This window comes from Piliocolobus tephrosceles, chromosome 10, assembly GCF_002776525.5.
Source record: "Piliocolobus tephrosceles isolate RC106 chromosome 10, ASM277652v3, whole genome shotgun sequence".
NCBI lineage: Eukaryota > Metazoa > Chordata > Mammalia > Primates > Cercopithecidae > Piliocolobus > Piliocolobus tephrosceles.
Window position 1 is genome coordinate 119,991,507 of NC_045443.1, and position 25,483 is coordinate 120,016,989.

At 46.2% G+C, this 25,483-nt stretch overlaps 2 protein-coding genes across 5 annotated transcripts in view; both read right to left on the bottom strand.

Moving 5' to 3' along the window:
- DIABLO (diablo IAP-binding mitochondrial protein) overlaps positions 1-14,743 on the bottom strand; it is a 20,264-nt gene extending 5,521 nt beyond the window's left edge. Inside the window, exons 1-5 of one of the 3 annotated variants that reach the window (XM_023205374.2) lie at positions 14,149-14,743; positions 12,787-12,890; positions 6,905-7,036; positions 5,404-5,514; positions 5,133-5,229 (exon numbers count right to left, since the gene is read on the bottom strand). In XM_023205374.2, the coding sequence (XP_023061142.1) occupies positions 5,133-5,229; positions 5,404-5,514; positions 6,905-7,036; positions 12,787-12,810 (364 nt within the window). In that variant the 5' untranslated portion in view covers positions 12,811-12,890; positions 14,149-14,743. Of the gene's footprint in view, positions 1-5,132; positions 5,230-5,403; positions 5,515-6,904; positions 7,037-12,653; positions 12,891-14,148 lie in introns of all 3 variants that reach the window. The other 2 variants (XM_023205368.2, XM_023205372.2) reach the window with 2 other exon arrangements.
- A 5,269-nt stretch (positions 14,744-20,012) lies between these two features.
- VPS33A (VPS33A core subunit of CORVET and HOPS complexes) overlaps positions 20,013-25,483 on the bottom strand; it is a 29,637-nt gene continuing 24,166 nt past the window's right edge. The window contains exons 10-13 of one of the 2 annotated variants that reach the window (XM_026457373.2): positions 24,631-24,768; positions 23,193-23,330; positions 21,266-21,434; positions 20,013-20,890 (exon numbers count right to left, since the gene is read on the bottom strand). In XM_026457373.2, the coding sequence (XP_026313158.1) occupies positions 20,709-20,890; positions 21,266-21,434; positions 23,193-23,330; positions 24,631-24,768 (627 nt within the window). In that variant the 3' untranslated portion in view covers positions 20,013-20,708. The remainder of the gene's footprint in view (positions 20,891-21,265; positions 21,435-23,192; positions 23,331-24,630; positions 24,769-25,483) is intronic. The other variant, XM_026457374.2, reaches the window with a different exon arrangement.

The following is a 25,483-nucleotide window of genomic DNA, read 5'->3' on the forward strand; positions in this document are numbered from 1 at the left end:
AAAAAAAAAAAAAAAAAAAAAAAAAAAAAAAAAAAAAAATCACAGACGGGCACAGTGGCTCACACCTGCAATCCCAGCACTTTTGGAAGGCTGAGGCATGCGGACTGCCTTAGCTCAGGAGTTCGAGACTAGCCTGGGCAACATGGTGAAACCCCATCTCTACCAAAAAATAAAGATTAATTGGGTGTGGTGGTGACTGCCTGTGGTCCTAACTACTCAGGAGGCTGAGACAGGATTGCTTGAGCCTGGGAGGCATAAGTTACAGTGAGCCAAGATCAAGGCACTCCAACCTGGGTGACAGAGTGAGACCCTGTCTCCAAAATAAAAAATCAAAAATCATACTGAGCTGGGTGCAGTGGCTCAGCTCACGCCTGTGATCCTAGCACTTTGGGAGGCCAAGGCGGGAGGATCACTTGAGCCCAGGAGTTCAAAATCAGCCTGGGCAACATAAAAAAGAAAATTAGTTGGGCTACTTGGAAGGCTGAAATGGGAAGATGGCTTGAGCCCAGGTCAAGGCTGCAGTAAGCTGTGATCATGTCATTACACTCCAACCTGGGCAACAGAGCAAGACCCTGTCTCCAAAACAAATTCTGTTCTAATCCTTAATAGCTTTAATTTTTTTGGTATTCTTGACCTGCAAGTGTGCTCAGAAAATTAAGTATTACACACATCTCTGAGATCTCCTTATAATTCTGTTTTTGCCTTATTAAGTACATGTTTCATGATTGATGTCTTAAAGAATTGTTCTGTCCTACTGATTGCTTTTTATCTTGAATGCTTTGATTTAGCTAGATTTTTTTGGAACACAATCTAAAAGTGTCATTTAATAAGTTTAGTTTTACTGCAGTCACTGATGTTTGAAATTATTCCTATAATTTTTTTTTTTTTTAATTAGAGATGCGGTTTCGCCATATTGGCCTCGAACTCCTGACCTCAGCTGATCCACCTGCCTCGGCCTTCCAAAGTGCTGGGATTATAGGTGTGAACCACTGCGCCTGGCCCAGTTTTGTATTTTCTAATTAATGGGTTTTCTTTTTAAATCTTTCCTGCCTCAATTGAAGCTACCAAGTTTCCTGCCACTCCTACTAATTATCTGCAGTGTTTAACAGTGTCTAATGCCAATGTGCTTAGCATGTTTTCACTTTCCCAAATTTAAAAACTTGTTTTACACTCAGAACTTTTGGAAAAAAATTTTAGTAGCTTCTTTCAAAACTGATTTTTCCTTCTTCATAGTTCTGAAGGTGTATGCAGGTGGTATTTTGAGTCTATGTCTGAGGGTATCTTTCATTTTCACTTTTTGATGGTAGTTGGCTATATGTAAACTCCTAGGTTATTTACGTATCGTCATCTCTAGTGTTGTGGAGAAGATGCCTGATGTTTGATTCTACTTCCTTTGTAGGTAATCTATTTTTTTCTTAGTAGCTTTTGGGATTTTGCTCTGAATCTTTTTGTTATGCTGTTACTTTATTATTTGCTTATTTATTTATTTGTTTTTTGAGGCGGAGTCTTGCTGTGTTGCCCAGGCTGGAGTGCAGTGGTGTGATCTTAGGTCATTGCAAGCTCCGCCTCCCAGGTTCCCGCCATTCTCCTGCCTCAGCCTCCTGGGTAGCTGGGACTATAGGCGCCCGCCACCACATGTGGCTAATTTTTTTGTATTTTTAGTAGAGACGGCGTTTCACCATGTTAGCCAGGATGGTCTCGATCTCCTGACCTCGTGATCTGCTCACCTCAGCCTCCCAAAGTGGTGTGAGCCACTGCGCCCAGCCATTTTTTTGTTTTTAAGACAGGGTCTTGCTTAGTCAACCAGGCTGGGGTGCACTGGCCTGATCATGGCTCACTGCAGCCTCAACCTCCAGGGCTCAAGTGATCCTCTCATCTCAGCATCCCAAGAAGCTGGAACTACAGGCGCCCACCACCATGCCTGGCTAATTTTTTTGTAGAGACAGGGTTTCATCATATTGTCAAGTCTGGTCTTGAACTCCTGACTCCTGAGCTCAAGTGATCCACCTGCTTAGGCATCCCAAAGTGCTGGGATTACAAGAGTTATGAGCCACTGCACTTGGACCAGATTTTTTGTTAAAAAAGTGAAATCATAAGGCCGTGCACAGTGTCTCATGTCTATAATCCTAGCAGTTTGAGCGGCCAAGGTGGGCGGATGGGCAACATGGCAAAACCCTGTCTCTGCCAAAAACACATAATCCCAGCTACTTGGGAGACTGATGTGGTAGGATTGCTTGAGCCCAGAGGCTGAGGCTGTAGTAAGCAGTGAGTCATGATTGTACCACTATACTCCAGCCTGGTGATAAAGTAAGACAAAAAAAAAAAAAATTCTGTTTACAACTTGTTAGCCCTTTTATGAGTTCTACGAACATGTCTACTTTTTTCAGATAATGCTTATACATCCTATCCCCCTTTTCTCCTTCTAGATCTAAGCATATCCTCCTGTTCACTGCACCCAGCAATCCTCTGCCATCTTTGTGTGGCACGACTATAATGCTGCTTCCACACTTCTGTTGTTTCATTCTTTGTTCCAAATCTCCGATTCCTCAGGATCACTAATAATCCTTTTTCTGGGTCAAGCGCAGTGGCTCATGTCTGTAATCCCAGCACTTTGGGAGGCCGAGGAAGGCAAACCACCTGAGATCAGGAATTTGAGACCAGTCTGGCTAACATGGTAAAACCCCGTCTCTACTAAAAATACAAAAATTAGCCAGGCATGATGGCAGGCGCCTCCAATCCCAGCTACTCAGGAGGCAGAGGCAAGAGAATTGCTTGAACCAGGGAGGTGGAGGTTGCACTGAGCTGAGTTCACACCACTGCCTTCCAGCCTGGGGGACAGAGTGAGACTCTGTCTCCAAAAAAAAAAAAAAAAAAAAAACCTTACTTTTTGTTTTTCAGTATGATGACACAACACTTACTTTAAAAAATGCTTTATATCTTTTCTTTGAGATGGGGTCTCACTCTGTTGCCCAGGCTGGATTGCAATGATCTCACCTCACTGCAACCTCTGCCTCCCAGGCTCAAGTGATCCTCCTGCCTCACCCTCCCAAGTAGCTGGGATTAGAGGTGTAAGCCAACACACCCAGCCCTTTCTGTCATTTTTAAGATTTGACGCTTGAGACCCTAGTCTGCTCATCTTGACATCAGAAAACAAGAGTATGTTTCAATATAACAATTTCTTTTTTGAGAGACAGGGTCTAGTTCTTTTGCCTAGGATGGAGTGCACAGGCATGATCATAGCTCACTGCAGCCTTGAGCTCCTGGGTTCAAGCAATCCTCCCACCTGAGCCTCCTGAGTAGCTGGGACTAGAGGCAAGCGCCAATACGCCCAGCTAATTTTTGTATTTTGGGTAGAGATGGGGTTTTGCTGTGTTGTCCTTGAACTCCTGGGCTCCCTAAAGACACGCGTGAGCCCCTGGGCCCGACCCATACCAGTTCTTTTTTTTTTTTTTTTTTCCTGAGACAGTGTCTCGCTGTGTCACCAAGGCTTGAGGTGCAGTGGAGCCATCTCAGCTCACTGCAGCCTCCACCTCCTGGGTTCAAGCCATTCTCCTGCACAGGCGTGTGCCACTACACCTGGCTAATTTTTGTATTTTTAGTAGAGACAGGGTTTCACCATGTTGGCCAGGCCAGTCTCGAACTCTTGACCTCAAGTGATCCACCCTCCTCGGCCTCCCAAAGTGTTGGGATTACAGGCGCGTGAGCCACTGCAACCAGTTTCTTAATAACAGCTAGTATTGGGCTATAATTCTGGTGAGCCGGCTGGGTGCGGTAGCTCACGTCTGTAATCCCAGCACTTTGAGAGGCTGAGGTGGGTATATCACCTGAAGTGAGGAGTTTGAGACCAGCTTGGCCAACATGGCAAAACCCGTCTCTACTAAAAATACAAAAATTAGCCAGGTGTGGTGGTGCATGCTTGTAATTGGGAGGCTGAGGCAGAATTGCTTCAATTGGAGAGGCAGAGATTGCAGTGAGCTGAGAAAGTGCCACCACTGCAGCCTGGGCACCAAGAGTGAAACTGTCCAAAAAAAATTTTTTTTTGGCTGGACGCAGTGGCTCATGCCTGTAATCCCAGCACTTTGGGAGGCTGAGGCAGGTGGATCACCTGAAGTCAGGAATTCGAGACCAGCCTGGCCAACATAGCAAAACGCCTTCTCTATTAAAAATACAAAAACTAGTTGGGGTGTGGTGGTGGGTGCCTATAATCCCAGTTACTTGGGAGGCTGAGGCAGGAGAATCACTTGAACCCAGGAGGCGGAGGTTGCAGTAGGCCTAGATGGTGCCATTGCACTCCACCCTGGGTGACAGGAACAAAACTCAGTTTCAAAAAAAAAAAAAATTTCTGTGAGCCTACCTAGTTTGGAACCACTCAGGTAGGATGTTCTATGGGCACCTTGGGGTACTAAGGTGCAGAGGACAAAGCACCAGCTGCTAGGAGAAGCAAAGGCTTTGGAATTCAACATACTTGGCTCAGTGGCTCATGCCTATACTCCCAGCACTTTGGGAGGCCAAGGTGGGTAGACTGCTTGAGCCTAGGCTTTCGAGATTAGCCTGTGCAACATGGTAAAACTCCATCTCTATTTTATTAAAAAAAAAAAAAAAAAAAGACCTACTCAGCTGAGTCCCAGCTTGGCTGCTTGCTCACCATACCATCTGCCCTCTAGTTTCTTCACATATAAAAAGTGCCTACGAAATGCTTACCACAAAGCCTGACATAGACAAATAATTTGTCCTGGTTTTGCCACTGACTATGATTCCACGTCTCATTTTCTCCATCTGTACAAAAAGGTTCACACAGATTAATCATCTTAAGTTTCATCCAATGGTGTAATTCGATGATTGTTAATAAACTGTATTACCAAAAACTCAAACTATTTGGAAGCAATCCAGTTTTCCAATGGTAATAGTTGTATCATTTCTTCATTCTGAAGATATAACCTAGGTCTGGTCTGCAAGGGTACGCTCATTTTTTCTATTGTGTAAATGTTGGTTAATAGATAGGAAATGGGGAAAATTTCTCAAAGTTAGAGCCACTTAGACCATCTAATATAAAGCCCTCATTTTAGAAAACCAGATGAAAACTCAAATGGCACCTCTAGTTAAAAAAGCACCAACAAAAAACTTGAACCTACCAGTCTGATATGCAGCTTCTGCTGCCATCTCTGAAAGACCAACTGCAGTCATCCAAGTGGTTTCCAGCTTCAAGTATTCTTGGTGTTTCGAAGTCATCTATATAAATCAAGCAAAGTGCTTCAGACAGTATGAGAGGTCTAGCCCATTTAAATGGACTTAAAGTAGAAGATTTAGAGAACACTGATTATATTGATTAGACTTAATTCAATAATTTAGATACCACATGAGGTAGGTGCACTAACACAGAAATGCCTAGAACTTTCTGCTTACCTCAGCTCTGGCTCCTATGATCACCTGCCACACTTCATCTTCCTCCTGTGAATTCATTTTCCCAAGTAAACTTGTATATTGTCGGTAAAGAGAAATTAAGGTATAAACAGCCTACAAATACAGAATGAACAAGTCTGAGTAAAATAACTGAGACATATCAGAAGGAATAGAGAGATTTCTACCTCAAGGAAATTAAGTTCCACCATAGCAAACTGGCTCTTCCATCCTGCTGCCTCAATTAAACTGCACTATTATCCTATGAAGTAAAGGTTTCAGGACATTAGTATCTCCGTCTGTAAACTTCTGTGTTTTTAAAAGCTTGTCAGCAGTTCAGACACAGAAAGAGAAAACAATGCAAGGGAAAAATCTAAAGGTTGAGGGAAAAAAAGCTGCTGGAAAATGTATGTAAAACAAATGCACAAATGAGACTTCAATACTTTTGATTAACCATATACTCTTTAAAAAAGTTTTATTGGCTGGGTGTGGTGGCTCACGCCTGTAATCCTAGCACTTTGGGAGGCCAAAGCAGGTGGATCACCCGAAGTCAGGAGTTCGAGACCAGCCTGGCCAACATGGCGGAACCCCATCTGTACTAAAAATACAAAAAATTAGCCAGACATGGTGGTGCATGCCTGTAATCCCAGCTACTCAGGAGGCTGAGGAAGGAGAACTGCTTGAACCCAGGACGTGGAGGTTGCAGTGAGCTGAGATCATGCTACTGCACTCCAGCCTGTGTGAGCAAGACTCCATCTCAAAAAAAAAATTATTTTTTACAAACAGGATGCTGTGTCACCTAGACTGAAGTACAGTGGCATGTTCACAGCTCACTGTAACCTCAAACTCCTAGACTCAAGTGATCCTCCCACCTCAGTCTCTGGAGTAACTGGGACTACAGACACAAAACGCACCATGCCTGGCTAAGTTTAAAATTTTTTTTCTGGCAGAGATAGGGCTTGCTACATTGACTGGGCTGGTCTTGAGCTCCTGGCCCCAAGTGATCCTCCCGCCTTGGTCTCCCAAGCTGCTGCTGGGATTATAGATGTGAGCCACCATGCCTGGCCCATATACTCTCTTTTCTATTAGCTTAGATCAGTGGTTTTTAACTAATCCTCACAGAGAAACCTCTGTTGATGGACCATGGCCCTGTGCCCCTAACTGTACCACATGAGCTCTACTTCTGTTTTATATACTAGGCTGCCACATTTAAGATTTTTCTGAAAAAAAGGTTCCTGGAAAAAGTCTAAAAACTAGTGATTTAGATCAGGGCTCAGCAAACGTTTTTGTGAAGGGCCTGACAGTAAATATTTTAGGCTTTGCGGGCCTTACAGCCTCTGCTGAAACTACTCAAATCCTCAAAAACCGTTACTGACAATACATAAACAAATAGGCCTGGCTATGTTTCAATCAAATACCAACATGGGCATCAGACACAATTTGGTTGTGAGCCATTATTTGCTAAACCATGGTTTAGAAGATCAAGAGTTAACAAGAGGAGACATACCTTAGTATATTCAGTAATAGCTTCAATCAATGCATATGTGGTCTGAGAGAGAAAGGTAGAGGTGCTATCTGTTACCAAAGACACCGCCCTCCTCATCAATGCTTCACTACTAAGGGAATGAGGCTCCGATTTCTGAAAGACACAAACATTGTCACTCAACCTCTAACGCTCAAACTGAGAACTTTTTCACAAATTGGCAAGTAAAAAACGTAATTGTCATGCTGCTTAGTGTTTTAGGCTGAAACTGCACTATATTCCTTTGGGTTATATTTTTTAAGGCCTTATTTTGGCAATTTAAGACAATATAGAGAAATAATTCCGGAGTATGCTTTCTAACCAACTTTCAATCTCTGCTCCAAAAAGCAAATTATTTCTTTATATATAAAATAAAATGCAGTGGGGTGCGGTGGCTCACACCTGTAATACCAACACTTTGAGAGGCAGAAGCAGGCGGATCACTTGACGTCAGGAGTTTGAGACCAGTCTGGCCAACATGGTGAAACCCTGACTTTACTAAAAAATACAAAAATTAGCCGGGTGGTAGTGGTGTGCATCTGTAATCCCAGCTACTCAGGAGGCTGAGGCAGGAGAATCGCTTGAACCCAGGAGGCAGAGGTTGTAGTGAGTCAAGACTGCGCCACTGCACTCCAGCCTGGGCGACAGAGCAAGACTCTTGTCTAAAAAAACAAACAAACAAAAAAACAGTGCCAGGCACGCTGGCTTACGCCTGTAATCCCAGTACTTTGGGAGGCTGAGGCAGGCGGATCACGAGGTCAGGAGATTGAGACCATCCTGGCCAACATGGTGAAACCCTGTCTCTACTAAAAATACAAAAATTAGCTGGGCATGGTGGCACACGCCTATAGTCCCAGATACTTGGGAGGCTGAGGCAGGAGAATCACTCGAACCCAGGAGGTGGAGGTTGCAGTGAGCCGAGATTGCACCACTGCACTCCAGCCTGGTGACAGAGTGAGACTCCATCTCAAAAACAAAACTACTGATTATAACAAATTGATAAGATTACAATTCATTCATTAACAGTGTTCGATACCTGAGACCCAAGTCTCAACAAGACATTCTCTGCCCTCAAACACAGGTGCAGGGGTAGAGAGAGGAGGATGACGGGCTAACAGAACTAGAGAAATGCACACAATCATGTATCATGGAAGCTGTGGGAGGAGTGTGTATAAGCTACAGTGGGGGCATGCAGAAGGGAGCGATCAGTTTTATGCTGAGTGCTAATAGCTTAGAAAAGGCTTCACAAATTTGATGAGGATTAAGCTAAATCTAAGAAAGGGGGCCGGGCACAGTGGCTCACGCCTGTAATCCCAATACTTTGGGAGGCCGAGGCGGGTGGATCACAAGGTCAAGAGATCGAGACCAACCTGGCCAACATCGTGAAACCCCAACTCTACTAAAAATACAAAAAAAAAAAAAAAAAAATTAGCCGGGCATGGTGGTGGGCACCTGTAGTCCCAGCTACTCTGGAGGCCGAGGCAGGAGAATCGCTTGAACCCGGGAGGCGGACGTTGCAGTGAGCCAAAATTGTGCCACTTCACTCCAGCCTGGGCGACAGAGCAAGACTCTGTCTCAAAAAAAAAAAAAAAAAAGTGGATGAGGGGAGGCAATTCTGAGCAGAATGAAGCAGTCCAGAGCAGTACAGTGTTGATGGGGGGACCTCAGCTATTTTATTTTTTTGAGACAGAGTCTCTACTAAACAGACACAAATTAGGTGGGCGTGGTGGCGGGTACCTGTAATCCCAGCTACTCAGGAGACTGAGGCAGGAGAACTGCCTGAACCCAGGAGGTGGAGGTTGCAGTGAGCCAAGATTGCGCCATTGCACTCCAGCCTGGGCAACAAGAGTGAAACTTGTCTCAAAAAAAAAAAAACAAACAAATCAATCACTCTGTTGTGTCTTGTTTCTGCGACTCAAGAGTACACTCAGAATCACTGCAGGTTGAAAGAGGCAGTCAAGAACTATTTCTGATATGAACAATCGAACTTTCTATTTCAATCAAATTAAGTATTCATTAGGCACCTTATACAGGACTACAAAAGAAGCTCATTTTGTCTCAACATTCTGAGAGTCTTCATAATGTGCTACATTTTATAATGTGTTTTCACTTGTTCCTCACAACAGTCCAGTTATTATCCTTTTTTACAAGCAATGACATGGAAGCTCAGAACAGTTATATAACTTTTCCAAAAAGTCACATCTAGACCTCAAACCAAATCTCACTTCAAAGTCTGTACCCTTCCCATCATGCTCTGATGACTCCGGAGAGTGCCAAAGGATTATCATCAAATATCAAAATATACAATATTAAGTGGCCAGAAAGGAGACAGTTGTTGGACAGGAGTAAGGAAAGGCTTTAAACAGAGGTGAGATTTGGTACTAAAGACACCTAGAATCAGAATGGCCAGGCATCCTGGAGAATAGGTTAACAATGAGGAAAAGAATATTTGTGTTGCAGGGGATGTCCAGGGATCTAGCCTGGTTGGAGCAATGGCACAAGAGAGACGAGACCCACTAGGGTCCTGGGTGCAGGGAGACTTAAGTTTGATTTTAGTTCTGAACGCCTCATGGAAAGCCACTGTAGGTTTTTCATTGCTTATTCTGTTGCCCAGGATGGAGTACAGTGTTGTATTCCATCCAGTGTTGATCCCAGCTCATTGCAGCCTTGAACTCCTGGGATCAAATGATCCTCCTGCCTCCCAGGTAGCTAGGACTACAGACACACACCACCACACCTAGCTAATTATTTTTTGTAAAGGGGTGGTCTCTCGATGTTTCCCAGGCTGGTTTCAAACTCTTGGCCTACAGTGATCCTCCCACCTCAGCCTCCAAAAGTACTGGGATCACAAGAGAGAGACATTGTGCGTAGCTGACCACTGAGGGGTTTTGAAGAATGGAAGTGGCACTGCTGTACTAAATGACTAGAGGCCCCAGTCATGTGGTCCAGAAATGAGGTTAACTGGGCTTAGAAAGTAATATAACTGAGAAAGGACAAACCTAAAAAAACAAAAAACAAAAAACAAAAAAAACAACTTTTGAATGAAAAATCAAAGGTTGTCCCAATTGTGGCCGAAAATGGCCTGGTATTCAAGTGAGGGGTTTTAGGGCTATGGATTCATCATCATGCAGAGATGACAACTGAAGTGAGGCACAGTAAGGTGAGGGCTCATCAGTAAGCCACAGATGCTGAAAATACTTGTGATACATGGAATTTATCTTCCTTTTGTGATGAACACACACGTAAGTGGCAGGAATATTTCGCTGAAATGGAGCTTGCTGGTTTCCTCTCTAGCTCTTTCCCCATAAAACAAATAAGCTATGATTTTTTTAAGTGAAGTGCCACTTTTATATCAACTACCTGACAGCTCCACCTGGATGTTTCCTAGACATCTTAGAAATGACATTTCCAAAAAATTTTTTTCCTTTCAAAACCCACTCCTCTTCATCCTACTAAATGGCATCGCCATTCATTCAGTTGCTACGGCCTTTAAAAAATCTTGGAATCTACACCAGTGGTCCCCAACCTTTATGGCACCAGGGACCGGCTCTGTGGAAGACAATTTTTTCATGGACTGGGTGGGGCAACGATGGTTTCAGGATGAAACTTCCACCTCAGATCATCAGGCATTAGTTAGATTCTCATAAGGAGCACACAACCTAGATCCCTTGCATGTGTAGTTCACAACAGGTTTCGTGCTCCTATGAGAATCTCATGCCACTGCTGATCTGACCAGAGGCGGAGCTCAGGTGTAATGCTCGCCTGCCCACCACTCACCTCCTACTGTGCGGCCTGCTTCCTATCAGGCCACAGACCAGTACCAGCCCAGGGGTTGGGGGCCCCTAATCTAGAGAATACACTCCACAACCAATCCATCAGCCACTCCTGCTAACTACGTTCAGCTAAATTCTCCCCACCTCTTCTGCTTGCCTGGTCCAAGCCAGTATCATTTCATGCCTAGATAGAGCAACAGCCTGTGAGTCTTCCTAGTTCCACACAGCAGCCTTTTAAAACTTTTAAAATTTATGTCAGATCATAATACTTCTGTGTTAAAAATCCTCTATGATGGCCAGGTGCGGTGGCTCAGGCCTGTAATTCCAGCACCTTGGGAGGCCGAGGCGTGTGGATCGCCTGCAGTCAGGGATTGGTGACCAGCCTGGCCAACATGGTGAAACCCCGTCTCTACTAAAAATACAAAAATTAGCTGGGTCTGGTGGCACACCCCTGTAATCCCAGCTACCCGGGAGGCTGAGGCATGAGAATCGCTTGAACCTGGGAGGCGGAGGTTGCAGTGAGCCAAGATTGTGCCATTGCACTCCAGCCTGGCAACAGAGTGAGACTCTGTCTTAAAAAAAAAAAAAAAAAAAAAATTTAGGCCGGTCGCGGTGGCTCAAGCCTGTAATCCCAGCACTTTGGGAGGCTGAGACGAGCGGATCACGAGGTCGGGAGATCGAGACCATCCTGGCTAACACGGTGAAACCCCGTCTCTACTAAAAAAATACAAAAAACCAGCTGGGCGAGGTGGTGGGCGCCTGTAGTCCCAGCTACTTGGGAGGCTGAGGCAGGAGAATGGCGTGAACCCAGGAGGCGGAGCTTGCAGTGAGCTGAGATCTGGCCACTGCACTCCAGCCTGGGCGACACAGCGAGATTCTGTTTCAAAAAAAAAAAAATTCCTCTGCGGCTTCTTTTTCAGAAAACCCAAAGCCTTACAACAATGGCCCACAAAATACAAAGTACACAATCTGATTATCAGTTACCTCTCTGGCTTCATCTATTACTGTCTCCCCGATTCCACTCCAGCCACATTAGCCTCCCTGCTCCTCAGACATACCAGGTATAGTTCTGCTTCTAGGTCTTTGTCCTGAGTTCCTTCTGTCTGGCAAGCTCCTCCCCACACCAGACAGTATAATGGCTCTTTCAGAACATTCAGATCTCTACTGTACCTTACCAGAGTAGCCTGACCACCTTTATCTAAAACAAAACGACCCCCTCCCAGAATTGCCTATTCACTTACCTCATTTGTTTTGTTTTGTTTTTGAGAAAAGGTCTTGCCACATCGCCCAGGCTGGGAGCAGTGGTGAGATCATAGCTCACTGCAGCCTCAAACTCCTGGGCTCAAGTGATCTTCCTGCCTCAGCCTCCTGAGTAGTTGCGACTACAGGTGTGAGCCACCACACCTGGCTAATTTTTTTCTTTTTTGTAGAGACAGAATCTCCCTATTTTGCCCAGGCTGGTCTCAAACTCCTGAGTTCAAGCCATCCTCCCACCTCGGCCTCCCAAAGCCCTGGGCATCAGCCACTGTGCCCGGCCCTGTTTTCTTCCTACCATTTATCACCAGCTGATATTTTATATTTGTTTATTTTCTCCTCTTTCATCTCCACAAAGCATCTTGTGAGAGCAAGAATTTTCTGTTCATGCTTACATTCTCAGTGTCTTGCACATAAAAGTTGCTCAATAAATTTCTGTTGAATCAAAGTCTACTTTGTTGATAGACTGTAATATTCTTATTTTTCTCCACTCGCTTTATACAATCTGATGTGCTATTCCTACCAAATGAGACAATCAAAATGAGAATATTAATACATCTGCTCAACTGTGAAAAGATGCTGGTACTGTGGGGGAAGGGATGGGAGCACTGGGTAAAACTATGGTAGCTTGTCTAATGCTTCATTGCCCACTTGAGACTTCAAGAGGGCACGGTACACTAGATAAGAATCACTGCACACGACAGTACCTGTGCAATAGGAACCGCACACAGGGTTACTCCAAAGCCAACCGTCACAGTTTTGTGCCATGGTCTTATCAATTCTGAGAAACACCGCTTCTTAAAGTTAGCCACAACAGGAACACACAAACACTGTCTGTACCTGGAAGCAGAAGTCAGATTTCATAAGGCACGACCACCAATCTGTAACAGGCTCTTGGATTTACTTGCAGGGGCTGTAAACTCAAACTCGAGCCAAGCAGGAACCTAAATGAGGATGCAGGACAGCTGAGGGGTTTTGAAATTTTCAACATACAGCAAGTTTAAAATGTTGCCTCAGGTAGGGTGTGGTGGCTCACGCCTGTAATTCTAGCACTTGGAAGGCCAAGGGCAAGGCGGGAGGATCACTTGAGCCCAGAAGTTCACGACCAGCCTGGGCAACATGGCTGGCAACATGACCCGGTGTCTATTTAATAAAAAAAAAAAAAAAAAAAAAAAAGAAGGCCGGGCGCGGTGGCTCACACCTGTAATCCCAACACTCTGGGAGGCTGAGGCGGGTGGATCACTTGATGTCAGGAGTTCGAGACCATCCTGGCCAACATGGTGAAACCCCGTCTCTACTTAAAATACAAAATTAGCCCGGAGTGGTGGCACAGTCCTGTAATCCCAGCTACTCGAGAAGCTGAGGCAGGAGAATCGCTTGAATCTAGGAGGCAGACGTTGCAGTGAGCCGAGAGCGCCCTACTGCACTCCAGCCTGGGCAATAGAGCGAGACTCAGTCTCAAACAAAACAAAACAAAACAAAATTAGCCGGGCGTGGTGGCGGGCGCCTGTAATCCCAGCTACTCGAGAGGCTGAGGCTGAGAATTGCTTGAACCCGGGAGATCTGGCCACTGCACTCCAGCCTGGGCGAGAGAGCCAGATCCTGTCTCAAATAAAATAAAAAATAAAAACATAACATAACATAAAATAAAATATTGCCTTAAAACATTTTAGAAACGGATGCCACAATAACCGCTCCTGCAGGCAGGATTTAGCTCTTTGGACCCCTGGCCTGGGTGTCAGGTGTGTGTTACGTTCCCGCTACAATCGCCCAAAAGCCTGCAGGGCTAGGAAGGGAGCCCCGCGCCGAGGTACCCCGCGCCTGTTCCCCGGACCCCTTCTGCCTTCGGGAAGACGTCCTCAGACGCTCCCCTCCCTTCCCAGGCTCCCCCATGCCGTGTCCCTCCTTCTCTCCACGTCTCCTCAGGGACTTCGAAGGGCTGACGCGAGCTGGTCGGGAGGCGGGAGGGGTCTAGGGGACTCGTCTCTAGAAAATGGACGAACTGAAAAGGAAGCCGGCTTGACCCAAGGGGCAGAGGCGGGACTGTCCTCAGTCCTCCCGAGCGGGGCGAGACGCCGCTACCCAGCTAGGCCGACGAGGAATGTACGCCTAAGAAAAGCGGGCGCTGCGGGCCGGGCCACAGCGCTGTCCGCGTCGGTCCCTCCCTCTGGTCCAGTCCCCTCTACGCGGCGGCAGCGGTACCTGAACAGTGAGGTTACACTGCGCGACACCCAACTCTTCAGAGCCGCCATCGTGCAGCGGGAGGACGCCAGACGCACACGCCGGAAGTGACGCAGCTTCGTGAGCCCGGGGCCGGGCACGGCCTCCACCAGAGAGAGCCTCACCCCCATGACCACGCCCCCACCCAAGGAAGCAGTCGGGATTGGGCAGACAGGGGGAAAGGGGGCAAAGCTTAGGGCAACGGCTGTAACGGCCGCGCAAGGCAACCAACCGTCGGAACTTCCGCGCGGGGCGGGGCATACGCAGGGCCTGAGGGCGCGGAGCTGAGTCGGACACCGTGACGCTAGGGGGTGGGCGGGGACTCAACTCCGGCCAGGGCGTGAAGGGAATTCCCTGGTGAGTTGGGGAGGCGGGGCCGGACGGGAGGCGGGGCCGGACGGGAGGCGGGGCCGGGCGGGAGGCGCGGCGGCGGCGCTGTCACTTCAGCACCAGGAAGTAGGTGGTCCAGCCGGCCAGCAGCAGCGCCCCGATGAGCACCGTGTAGCTGAGGAGCACGAAGGCGAGCAGCTCCCGCAGCAACTGCAGCACGTGGACGGTGGTCGAGGCCGGCATCGCGCTGCGCGGGAGACCCGGGACGGTCGGCACCCTGCCGGGCTGGCGCCGTCCCAGAGGGGCGGACCGCAACACACGAGGCCCTCGAAACAGCAAACGAAGGCTAAGAAGCCCACAGTGCCGACCTCCCCAACAGCCTCCTGGACGCTCGCTTCTCGGTTACACTGGAGAATCCTTCTCAACCCAAACTGCCCTCGTTCTTCGGCTCTGATCCGGGCTGAAGAGGCAGAAGCCCGGCTCTTCCCCGCGCCCCGCAGCTGCATGAGTCTTCCTCCCGGCTCGCTCCTCCCACCACCACCTCCTGCATTTTTAATGCTGTGAGTGCCGCTAATGGGCTGGTGGAGTATAGCTTTCTTTTCCCGTCACTCAAGCTGTAGCCCCAGCTGCGGCCCTGGCTGGAAGGGGAAGAGGAGACCCATTTGGGCAGGAGGAAGGCACAGGCCCAAACCTGCCCTTCTGTGAGTCCCCTGGCCCCAAGGCTTGCCAGCAGCAGAGCTGGAGGATCTTTGCTTTGTGGTCCAGCATGCTTGCCTTCTGGCCAGCTGGAATTGCAGGGTGCCAGGTGGTGGGTGGGCATCAGTCCAATCCTGGGCTCACCGCCCCCACAGTGCTCTGGACATCTGCCCCAGCCCTGCTAACTTCCACAAGAGACGGCATCAGACAGTAAGAACCCCACACCAGCTCATCAGACAGTAGGAACCCTACAGCACCTCCAAAGCTGCTTTGCCCAGCCAGTCCCCGCAGTATCGGGCACTGGCTTCCTTCTTTCCCCACCTCACTTACTTGGCAAAGTTTCCACGACTCTTCCACCCTGAAGCTCCGCGGTTCCGTCTGCTCTGGTGCCCAAAGGTAGCTTGTGTGTATGCCGCGATCTCGGTAGAACTGAGATTTTCAAGCAGCGGCACTCAACTAGGTGTGGTCTAGAGACCAATTACAACCTCCGCGTGGTCCCCGAGCTCTTAGCGAGCTGCGCACAGGCGTTCCCAGCCCAGACAGGGCGCTGGCAACCCTGCTCGCCCTCCGCCTGTGTCGCCACCACAGCCCACAGGGCTCAGATGTGGTTTCACAGACCCAGATGGGCTGAGCAGGCGGTACACTAGTGGGTATTTCAAGCCCCTTCTTGTTTTTTTCTGAACGTTGTAGGGGGTTATGGGGTTATAGTGCCAATAGTTTCGTTTCTAACAAACACACTGAGAGAAGTCCCATCTCCTCCTCGTCTGGGCACCAGAAGAACCACTGGACAGTGTTCACTTGTGACAACGCAACTACTAAAGCAAAAGCTGTTGTCTTAAAAAAAATGCAAGTGCAAACATGCAAGTGTGTGAGAACAAGGCTTAAGTGACCGAGATCTCCTGAGTGCTTGATTCGGATTTACAAAGAGTTTCCACAGCTTACAGATTCATTATACAGGTACCTTCCCAATGTGACACGTCCAATTTCACCTCCTCAGAATGTGAGGCAAAAGGAGCCAGTAAGGATTTCTGCAAAGAACAGACACTTTCCCAGATGCAACAACAAAGGAAACAAAAGCATAAACTATGCTGCTTCTGATTATTTTGCTTGTTGCAGTAGTTTTTAGTTCAAGACTGTTTTCTGACCTTTGAAAGAGCAGGCGGTGTGGACATCAACCCTTTTATCAACATCATCATCCAGAAGCAAATGGCTCCTTAATTTAATCAGGATCTCTTATTATCAAATTATTGCCTTGGCCACAGTGAGGCTGAAAACAGGAGCAGAACATTATCAAGCTGCTCAGGAAGCCAGTGAGTAGTAATTACTCCCCCAGAGAACTGGTCATCTTCCGTGTCCTACCTAGTGGAAATGGAGTATAGCTGAGATTTATACCCTCCTCCACACCAAAATAATGGATGAAACAGACAGGCTATTAAAAATAGGCCTGATTCTGTTCCCTTTTAACTCTCACAGCCTTCAAATGGATGTCTCCAGGCAGTTAAGTGTTCTAGCCTTTGCAGCCCCTTGTTACCACCCGATTTTGGGTATTTTACAGCAACGGAGTAACTTAAGCTAAGAAACACTCTATGGCTTGAAATTCACACTAATCCATTTAGAAATAAAAGAATCAGAAATTTTAAATAACTGCCTTTTTCTTCTGTTGTCTGACAAAAAAGGTATCCTCTATTTTCTATAGGATGTCATCATTAAACCACATGACTGAATATATCAGACTCTACAGTAAATTCAGTCTAAAGATCATCTATGTGATGTCTGCATTTTTTACCTCACCATCTTTATCATAGTCCCTCTTACTGTCTGCTTTAGACATCCAGTTCATTTTGATATTTTAAAAAAGAGTATTTCAGCTGGTGTGGTGGCTCACATCCATAATCCCAACACTTTGGGGGCCTGAGGCAGGAGGGCCGCTGGAAGCTAGGAGTTCGAGACCACCCTGGCCAACACAGTGAAACCCGTTTCTACAGAAAATTAAAAAGATAATAAATTTAATAAAAAAGAAAAAAGTAATTATTTCTCTTAAGGCCAGGAGTTTGAGCAACATAGACCCTGTCTCTAAAAGGAAGAAAAAAAAATTAGCTGGGTGTGGTGGTGCTTTCCTATAGTCCCAGCTACTCGTGAGTCCGAGGCAGGAGGACTGCTTGAGCCCAGTAGTTCAAGGCTGCAGTTAGCTATGATTGTGCCACTGCACTCCAGCCTGGGCAACAGAGTTAAGATCTCATCACAAAAAAATAATTTCTTCTTGAATTAAACTCTGCTCAATTCAAACACTTCCTCCTGGTGACAGGCTGGTCTTTAATATACAACTGAGAACAAGACAGACCAGCACGTCATGCTTAATCATAATCCATTTCCAGTGAGGGCAGATCTGAATGGAATAGAACTCACAGTGAGACTGTCCCAGTTTTCTCTGAGAATTAAATGTGCTGTTTTAAATCATCCCTCTTTCAACCATTACTCTTTTGTTCCACAATTAACAAAATACTTAATTCTCTGTTGGTTAGAATTCAACACTGTATATAGCAAGACACAAAACAGTGTCTATGTAGACTTCTTTATTAAGGGGGCTGCTGGTGTAGAACTGTCTACCCAACGAGACAAAAGTCCAGACATGATGTAAACAATCCACTCTCTCCAACAATAAATGTACCGCTCCCATATCCTTTCTCAGTAAGGGCACACTCTTTTGAGACAAAGACTGCTTCAAGTATTAAATGAACTTACTCAAAGGCGTATAATATATAATTATCTACCACTTTCTATTTGCATACAAATGAAGCAATTGATGTTTTTCAGTCTTCTGCTGAATGCATTTTTAGGAGCTGACCTAACTATGCTCTGAGCAAGCAAGTATAGAGTCTTGGGTGAGTGTAGACACATGAGACTACAACTAAGGATCTGTTCCCAGGACAAAATCTCCAGCCAGGGAGACCTGACCAGACTTGAATTGAGCCCCAGGAACCAAAAACGTGGAGGGGCAGGATGGATTTCATTCTCTAAAGTAGCTGATGACTGCCTGAGGTGGAAGGTATAAACTAATCTCCCTGGGATATAACAAGTATTTGAAAAAGGATTTTCTACAATGAGAATGGTTTTCTTTAAGACATTTCCAAATACTGAATATTAAGGCCAAATTAATTCCATGAGAAACAAATCTTTCAATGATTATCTCTACCACTCTTCATTCCTTTTTTTTTTTGAGATGGACTCTCGCTCTGTCACCCAGGCTGGAGTGCAGTGACGTGATCTTGGCTCACTGCCAGCTCCGCCTCCCGGGTTCACGCCATTCTCCTGCCTCAGTCTCCCAAGTAGCTGGGACTACAGGTGCCCGCCACCAGGCCTGGCTAATTTTTTTTTTTGTATTTTTAGTAGAGAAGGGGTTTCACCACGTTAGCCAAGATGGTCTTGATCTCCTGACCTCGTGATCCACCCGCTTCGGCCTCCCAAAGTGCTGGGATTACAGGCTTGAGCCGCTGCATTCTTTTACTAAAGAGATTTTTTAAAGTATACAGAATTTCTCTTTCATTACTAGTATTTACCGTGCCCATCAGAACTCCACTAATGGGCCGGGCACAGTGGCTCACGCCTGTAATACCAGCACTTTGGGATGCCGAGGTCGGCCAATCAACTGAGGTCAGGAGTTCAAGACCAGCCTGGACAACATGGTGAAACCCCGTCTCTACTAAAAATACAAAAATTAGCCAGGTGTGGTGGTGCACATCTGTAATCCCAGCTACTCAGGAGGCTGAGGCATGAGAATCATCTGAACCCAGGAAGTGGAGGATGCAGTGAGCCGATATCGCACCACTGCACTCCAGCCTGGGTATGAGCATGAGACTCTGTCACAAACAAACAAAAACAAAAAAAACTCCACTAATGAAAAAGGTGGGGAAAAACAATGTGTAGTTACTAATCAGCAACCAAAACCACACCTTGCTGGGACCCAGCAAAGCAGGGGACCAACTAATTCTGTTAGAGGCTTGGGCAAGGGCAGCAAAGCTGCCAATCTGACTTGGTGCCCTTGGTGCCTTAACTCCAGAAGCTGAGATGGAACAGCAGAGAGGCAGAGAACACACGATTTCCAACTTCTCCTCCCACCTCCTGCCCTCCACCATAGCCTGACAGTCTCCTGCAGGAGTAGCAGCAGTTGTGACTGCTGGTCTCCAAGATCAAGAGATACACCTGGAGAAGGCTGAGGTCACCAGAGAGGGGGCTGAAACAGTGTTTTAAGCTGAGTAGGGAGTGGCCACAGACTGCCAGAAAAGTACATGTGGCAGTTACCATGGAAACAAAGTGGCCAGATGCTGAAGAAGCAAGAGTTGGCCCTCCTCATCGTGGGACCAGTTGGATGTTGGGCCCTTGATGGACAGAAGAGAAAATGGAAACCTCAATGGAGGCATCCACCACTGCTGTGTCTGGAGTTACCATGTGTGCTAAGAAACTGTCTTTGAATTCTTTCAAAGGCTGAATTCTCAGAAGGCTGCTCCCCAATTATCACATTCTTCCATGTCAAAAGCCCCTGATAAGTATGGAACCTACAGAGATGTAGCTGATCGCATAGAGCATAAACTTTGTTTCTGGGCAAGAAGCTCCCCTAAATCTCTTGCTTTGTAAGAAGTAGAAGGAAGCAAACTTGCCTTAGTGATCAGTTGCGACAGCGACTGATGACCCTAAATATAATCTCCCATATTCTGCAGGAAAAAGAAATCTCAACTCAATGATAAAATGATCTCCAGCTCCCAACACTTAACCACTGTCCTAGGCCTGATGCACCCTGAAGAAATACAGCACTGGGGATTACGGGATGGACTTTCTCTTTTTATTTTCAGTTTCACCTCCTCAGTCTCAGCTTTCTTATTTTAAGAGCCGGCCTCCTTTGTCTGGCAGAATGGATTATCTACCCCCACCATCCTTAATGTGTTTCCAGAGGTCTCTAATGAAGACCCTGAGCTTAGAAAACTCAAAACCAGTGCTTCTTTGACTCAGGTTGATTCTCTTCTATTCTTCTTTATTCAGCAGATTAGGGGCTGGGCATGGTGGCTCAGGCCTGTAATCCCAGCACCATAGGAGGCCGAGGTGGGTGGATCACCTGAGGTCAGGAGTTCGAGACCAGCCAGGCCAACATGGTGAAACACCATCTCTACTAAAAATACAAAAATTAGCCAGGTGTGGTGGTGCATGCCTGTAGTCTCAGCTACTCAGGAGGCTGAGGCAGGAGAATCTCTTGAACCCAGGAGGCGGAGGTTGCAGTGAGGTGAGACCGCACCACTGCACTCTAGTCTGGGTGACACAGCGAGACTCCGCCTCAAAGCAAAGAAAAAAAAAATGGAATACAAAAGAGAAGGAGAAAGCAGTAAACGGTAGTATAATTTAAGAAGCTGACCCCAGAATATATTCTGCATTCCATGTTTCTTCTATGGGGTTTAACTTCCTTTCAGCAACTTCTTCAAAGAGGCAGTTTATTCTGCAGTACACTCGTTAAGTCTCCTCTGAACACCCTAGAAAGGTTTTTCCATCAGAGCCTCTATCCAACTGGTTCCATTCATTAGTTTAGTGGTGGCAATGACATATTCTGTACCTCCATCTTCCAACTGGGAGAGAAATCGCAGGGCAGCAATTTCAGCAAAGGTTACGCCCCCGAGGAAAAATATCAGAGTCACTCGGTTTTCTCCTGGTTGACCTAAAATTTAAACATTTCAGAATTAAAAACTATTTATTACTGGTGCTCCTCTTCCCACCTCTTCAAACATTTTATCATTCACAAGAATAAACAAGTGTCTTCATCCAGACAGTTCATCCGACACCAAGGAATACTGATTTTGATCTCAATGTTTTTTCTGACTCCTGAGATTCTCAACATAGAAGTTGAAAGCTGCTACCCCTCAGGGAATAATTCGATTCTAGTGCTTACTGTACACATTAGCAACGAACAAAAGAGGTATATTTAATTCTGACTCCTAAGTGCTTTAGTAAGTATTTTACAAAGCAATTGTACAATACCTGAAAACCACACTAACAAGACATAATTATCTGTAGATGCTGGACTGGGACTTACGTTTCTTCTGCAGTCCTGTGGGCAGTGGCTGTCGCTCCTCAAAGTGGGGTCCTGGGAGGATACGGAGGACCTCCTCGATGCTCCGCCAGCCAGGTCGGGAAAGCAGCTGGGCCAGCCGCACACTGAGCGGGGCATACCCACTGTACACGTAGGATATGTCCGTGGGGTTCTGTGAGATAATTAAAGAACAAAAACCCTGTAGATACAGAGACTTCGAACAACCTGACTGTGGCCTTTTGGGTAATACAAAATTATTTGATTTGGATTTAAAGATATACAACCCCCACCCCTGCTATGCCCTGTTCTAATCCACCCCAGCAGAGCTCAATTTTAGCAGCCAGAGCTTCACTTTTGACTCAAATCTTGAAAAGCCACTCAAAGCAGCTCTAGGTACAGAAGATGAAAAATTACTTGGTTTGGCAAGAAACTTCTTTTTTTTTTTTTTTTGAGACAGAGTCTGGCTCTGTTGCCCAGGCTGGAATGCAGTGGTGTAATCTCGGCTCACTGCAACCTCCGCCTCCCGAGTTCAAGCAATTCTCCTGCCTCAGGCTCCCAAGGAGCTGGGATTACAGGTGTGCACCACCACTCCTGGCTCATTTTTGTATTTTTAGTAGAGACAGGGTTTTGCCATGTTGGCCAGGCTGGTCTTGAACTCCTGACCTCAGATGATCCACCTGCCTTGGCCTCCCAAAGTGCTGGGATTACAGGTGTGAGCCACCGCGCCCATCCATGGCTGGCTTGTTTATGAGAGCTGGACGTCTCCACTGGCTCCTCTAGACACTCTCCACCCTTCTCCGCAATGCTCTATGCCCAGAGATGGACCTGTAGGTCCCACACCAACACATGCCAATGCCTTCTCTTTGGGTCTGACCAGTGCAAAGCAGCAGAGTGAACTGGAGAGTGGGCAGCAGTGTGAGGACGAGGTCGTCACTGGCCGGCTTCATCTGCTGGAGGTTGACCATACCCTCAGCCAGAGGCCCTTACCCCTCACCTCAACAGCTGGCCCCACCACAGCTCTTCTCTCCAGGTTCTAAGATAAGTTTCTAGAATACCCACCTCTCCTTGCTTTTCAGGCCACGTCTCGCAAGGGCTCCCCACCGCACTGCCTCTTACTGGTCTCCGCTCTTCCCACATCTTTATTTATTTAAGGTAGAGTCTTACTCCCTAGCCAAGGCTGGAGTGCAGTGGCGCAAACATGGTTCACTGCAACTGCCTCCTGGGCTCAGTGCTCCTCTAACCACGGCCTCTCGGACTAAAGGCTCATACAACCATTGGCCATTCTTTTTTTTTGCAGAGATAGGGTTCTGCCATGTTGCCCAGGCTGGTCTCGAACTCCTGGACTCAAGCGATCTGACACTTCAGCCTCCCAATACACTGGGATTACAGGCATGAGCCACTGAGCCTGCCCCATATCTTTTTGTTTTTGGAGAGAGAGTCTCGCTCTGTCGCCCAGGCTGGAGTGCAATGGCGCGATCTGAGCTCACTACAATCTCCACCTCCTGGGTTCAAGCGATTCTCCCGCCTCAGCCCCCCAAGTAGCTGGGATTACAGGTGTGCACCACAATGCCGGGCTAATTTTTGTATTTTTAGTAGAGATGGGGTTTCCCATGTTGGTCAGGCTGTTCTCAAACTCCTGAGCTCAAGTGATCTGCCCACTTTGGCCTCCCAAAGTGTTGGGATTATAGGTGTGAGCCACCGCGCCTGGCCCACATCTTTATTAACTCTCCAGAAACTCCCCAGTTTAAGAGCATTCTCTGTTTCCTTCTAGAGTTCTGATGGATACAATACATGATGCATTACTTTTTCAAAAACATTAGAAAATTGTTTTTAGAAAGCAAGGCAGATGTGTAGGTTCAGAAGCATGTGTTGTCATGTGGATGATCTAACCAGTCCCTAAGCTGAGACGAGGTGGAGAAGTGTGGCTTACTTGCTCGTTAACATCATCCATCCAGAGGCGTAATGTTTTCCGTATAGTTGGGTAATTGTTTCTGCCCCCCGTCTGCGGTTTCAGTAGGCCGGCCTTCTCCAGGTTGTGTAAGGTCAATATGTGCTCATAGCCATATGTCTGCAAGGGAGGTCATTTGGCCTTGATATAAGATCAGCAAAAGGATTTCTGCAATTTTCAAAGAAGGGCACTTCCAACAAATCAATTTGGTTTGTACCATAGGACATGTTACCAAAGTCCAGCAATGTTAGTGGGTGGGCACAGAGGACAGGGTGGAGGGATGAAACTTGTCCTAAAACTGCTTGCCTGTTACTAGTAATTCAGCTCACTGTTTCAAAGAGAAATTTAAATTTTTTACTTTAAAGTCAGAATGTATGGACCCAATCTAAGTGAGCATCAAATAAATGAGAGTATATTTTTATATGGTATATAATTAGCTCCAAAAAAGAATAAGGCATATCTACACATCCTGGTAAGAAAGGTCTCCAGAATATATTAAAAAACAATAATATGCAATGTAGGATATTATTTCTATTTTTAAAAAATAGCCAAGGTCTGGGCATGGTGGCTCACACCTGTAATCCCAGTACTTTGGGAGGCCAAGGTGGGTGGATCACTTGGGGTCAGGAATTTGAGACCAGCCTGGCCAACATGGCGAAACCCTGTCTCTACTAAAAATATAAAAATTAGCTGGGTCTGGTAGCAGGTACCTGTAATCCCAGCTACTCAGGAGGCTGAGGCAGGAGAATCGCTTGAACCTAGGAGGTTACAGTGAGCCAAGATTGGGCCACTGCACTCCAGCCTGGGAAACTCTTGCTATGTTGCCTAGGCTGGTATTGGCCTCCAGCGATCCTCCTGCCTCAGCCCCACAAAATATTGGGATAACAGGGGTGAGCCACTGTGCCCAGCCTGTTAGCTATTATTATCACACAAATACAATAAACAGTGATGGCTACCAAGACTAATTCCTCTAGGTGTTAAAAAATTTACAAAACAGTGGTGACAAGACACCAAAATGGCAGCATTGTATTTTTTATTTTTAAAAAAATTTTAACTTTTTATTATTATTTTTTGAGACAGAGTCTTACTCTGTTGCCCAGGCTGGAGAGCAGGGCCGTGATCTTGACACACTGTAACCTCCGTCTCCTGTGTTCAAGCAGTTCTCCTGCCTCAGCCTCCCAAATAGCTGGGACTAGAGGTGCATGCTACCATGCCTGGCTAATTTTTGAATTTTTGGTAGAGTTGGGGTTTCACCGTGTTGGCCAGGCTGGTCTCAAAGTCCTAACCTCAAGTGATCCACCTGCTTCGGCCTCCCAAAGTGCTGGGATTACAGGCATAAGCCACTGTGCCCGGCCCCTGAAGTATTTTTTAAAAAGATGCTGTCCTCCTTGGCAAATTAATAATTTAAAAATATACTTACCTGGAGAATCTCTCTTTTGTAATAATCCAAAACTTTTTGTTTGAGCCCACTATTACACACGGATTGGAGGCAAACTAATCTTAACACCTTGATCAACGAGTGCTTTTGGGCGATACAATCCTCAATGTAATTGTTGACCTAGAAATAAAGTGGCGTACATACACATTTACATATACATATACACATACATATACATATACACACATACACACACACAATGCATGGTTTGGGAACTTAACTTGATGTTTATTATTTTTCAAAGTCCAATAAAGGAGATATGTGGGAAAATGAGATATTTTTCCACAGTCCCTAACCCTTTCCTGAAATAGCTCTGCTAGCCCCAGCCACATACACACCCTGGCCACCACACAGACACACAGACAGACACACACACACACACACACACACACAGTGATCAGGCCAAGTCACTGGAGCCCAAGGCTGCTGAGAATACAATTGGTCACTCCCTATGCCTGTCTGGACACATCTGTCTCTAAGGACATGCTTCTGGGAGGCTACCAGATGCCTACTCCATTTCAATAGTATCAACAACTAATCTAGCAAAAAGTATCAGTAATTGTTTTATGTTAGGAATTTAAATAAAGTGAATAAAATTTGTTAATATTAAGAGCTACTTAAAGGAGTTATATAAGAAACTCTTTCAAAAGAGCAAATACCTTAATTTATCTAATACGGTCTTAAAAAGATTTGATTATAGGGGCTGGGTCCCATCTTGCCATGTATGGCAGAAAGTGTCTTGCACAGAATGTTAAATATCTGTTACTTGATAAAATCTACACTTGCACATTTTGCATTTGCTCTTACAAATAAATTTTTTTTTTTTTTTTTTTTT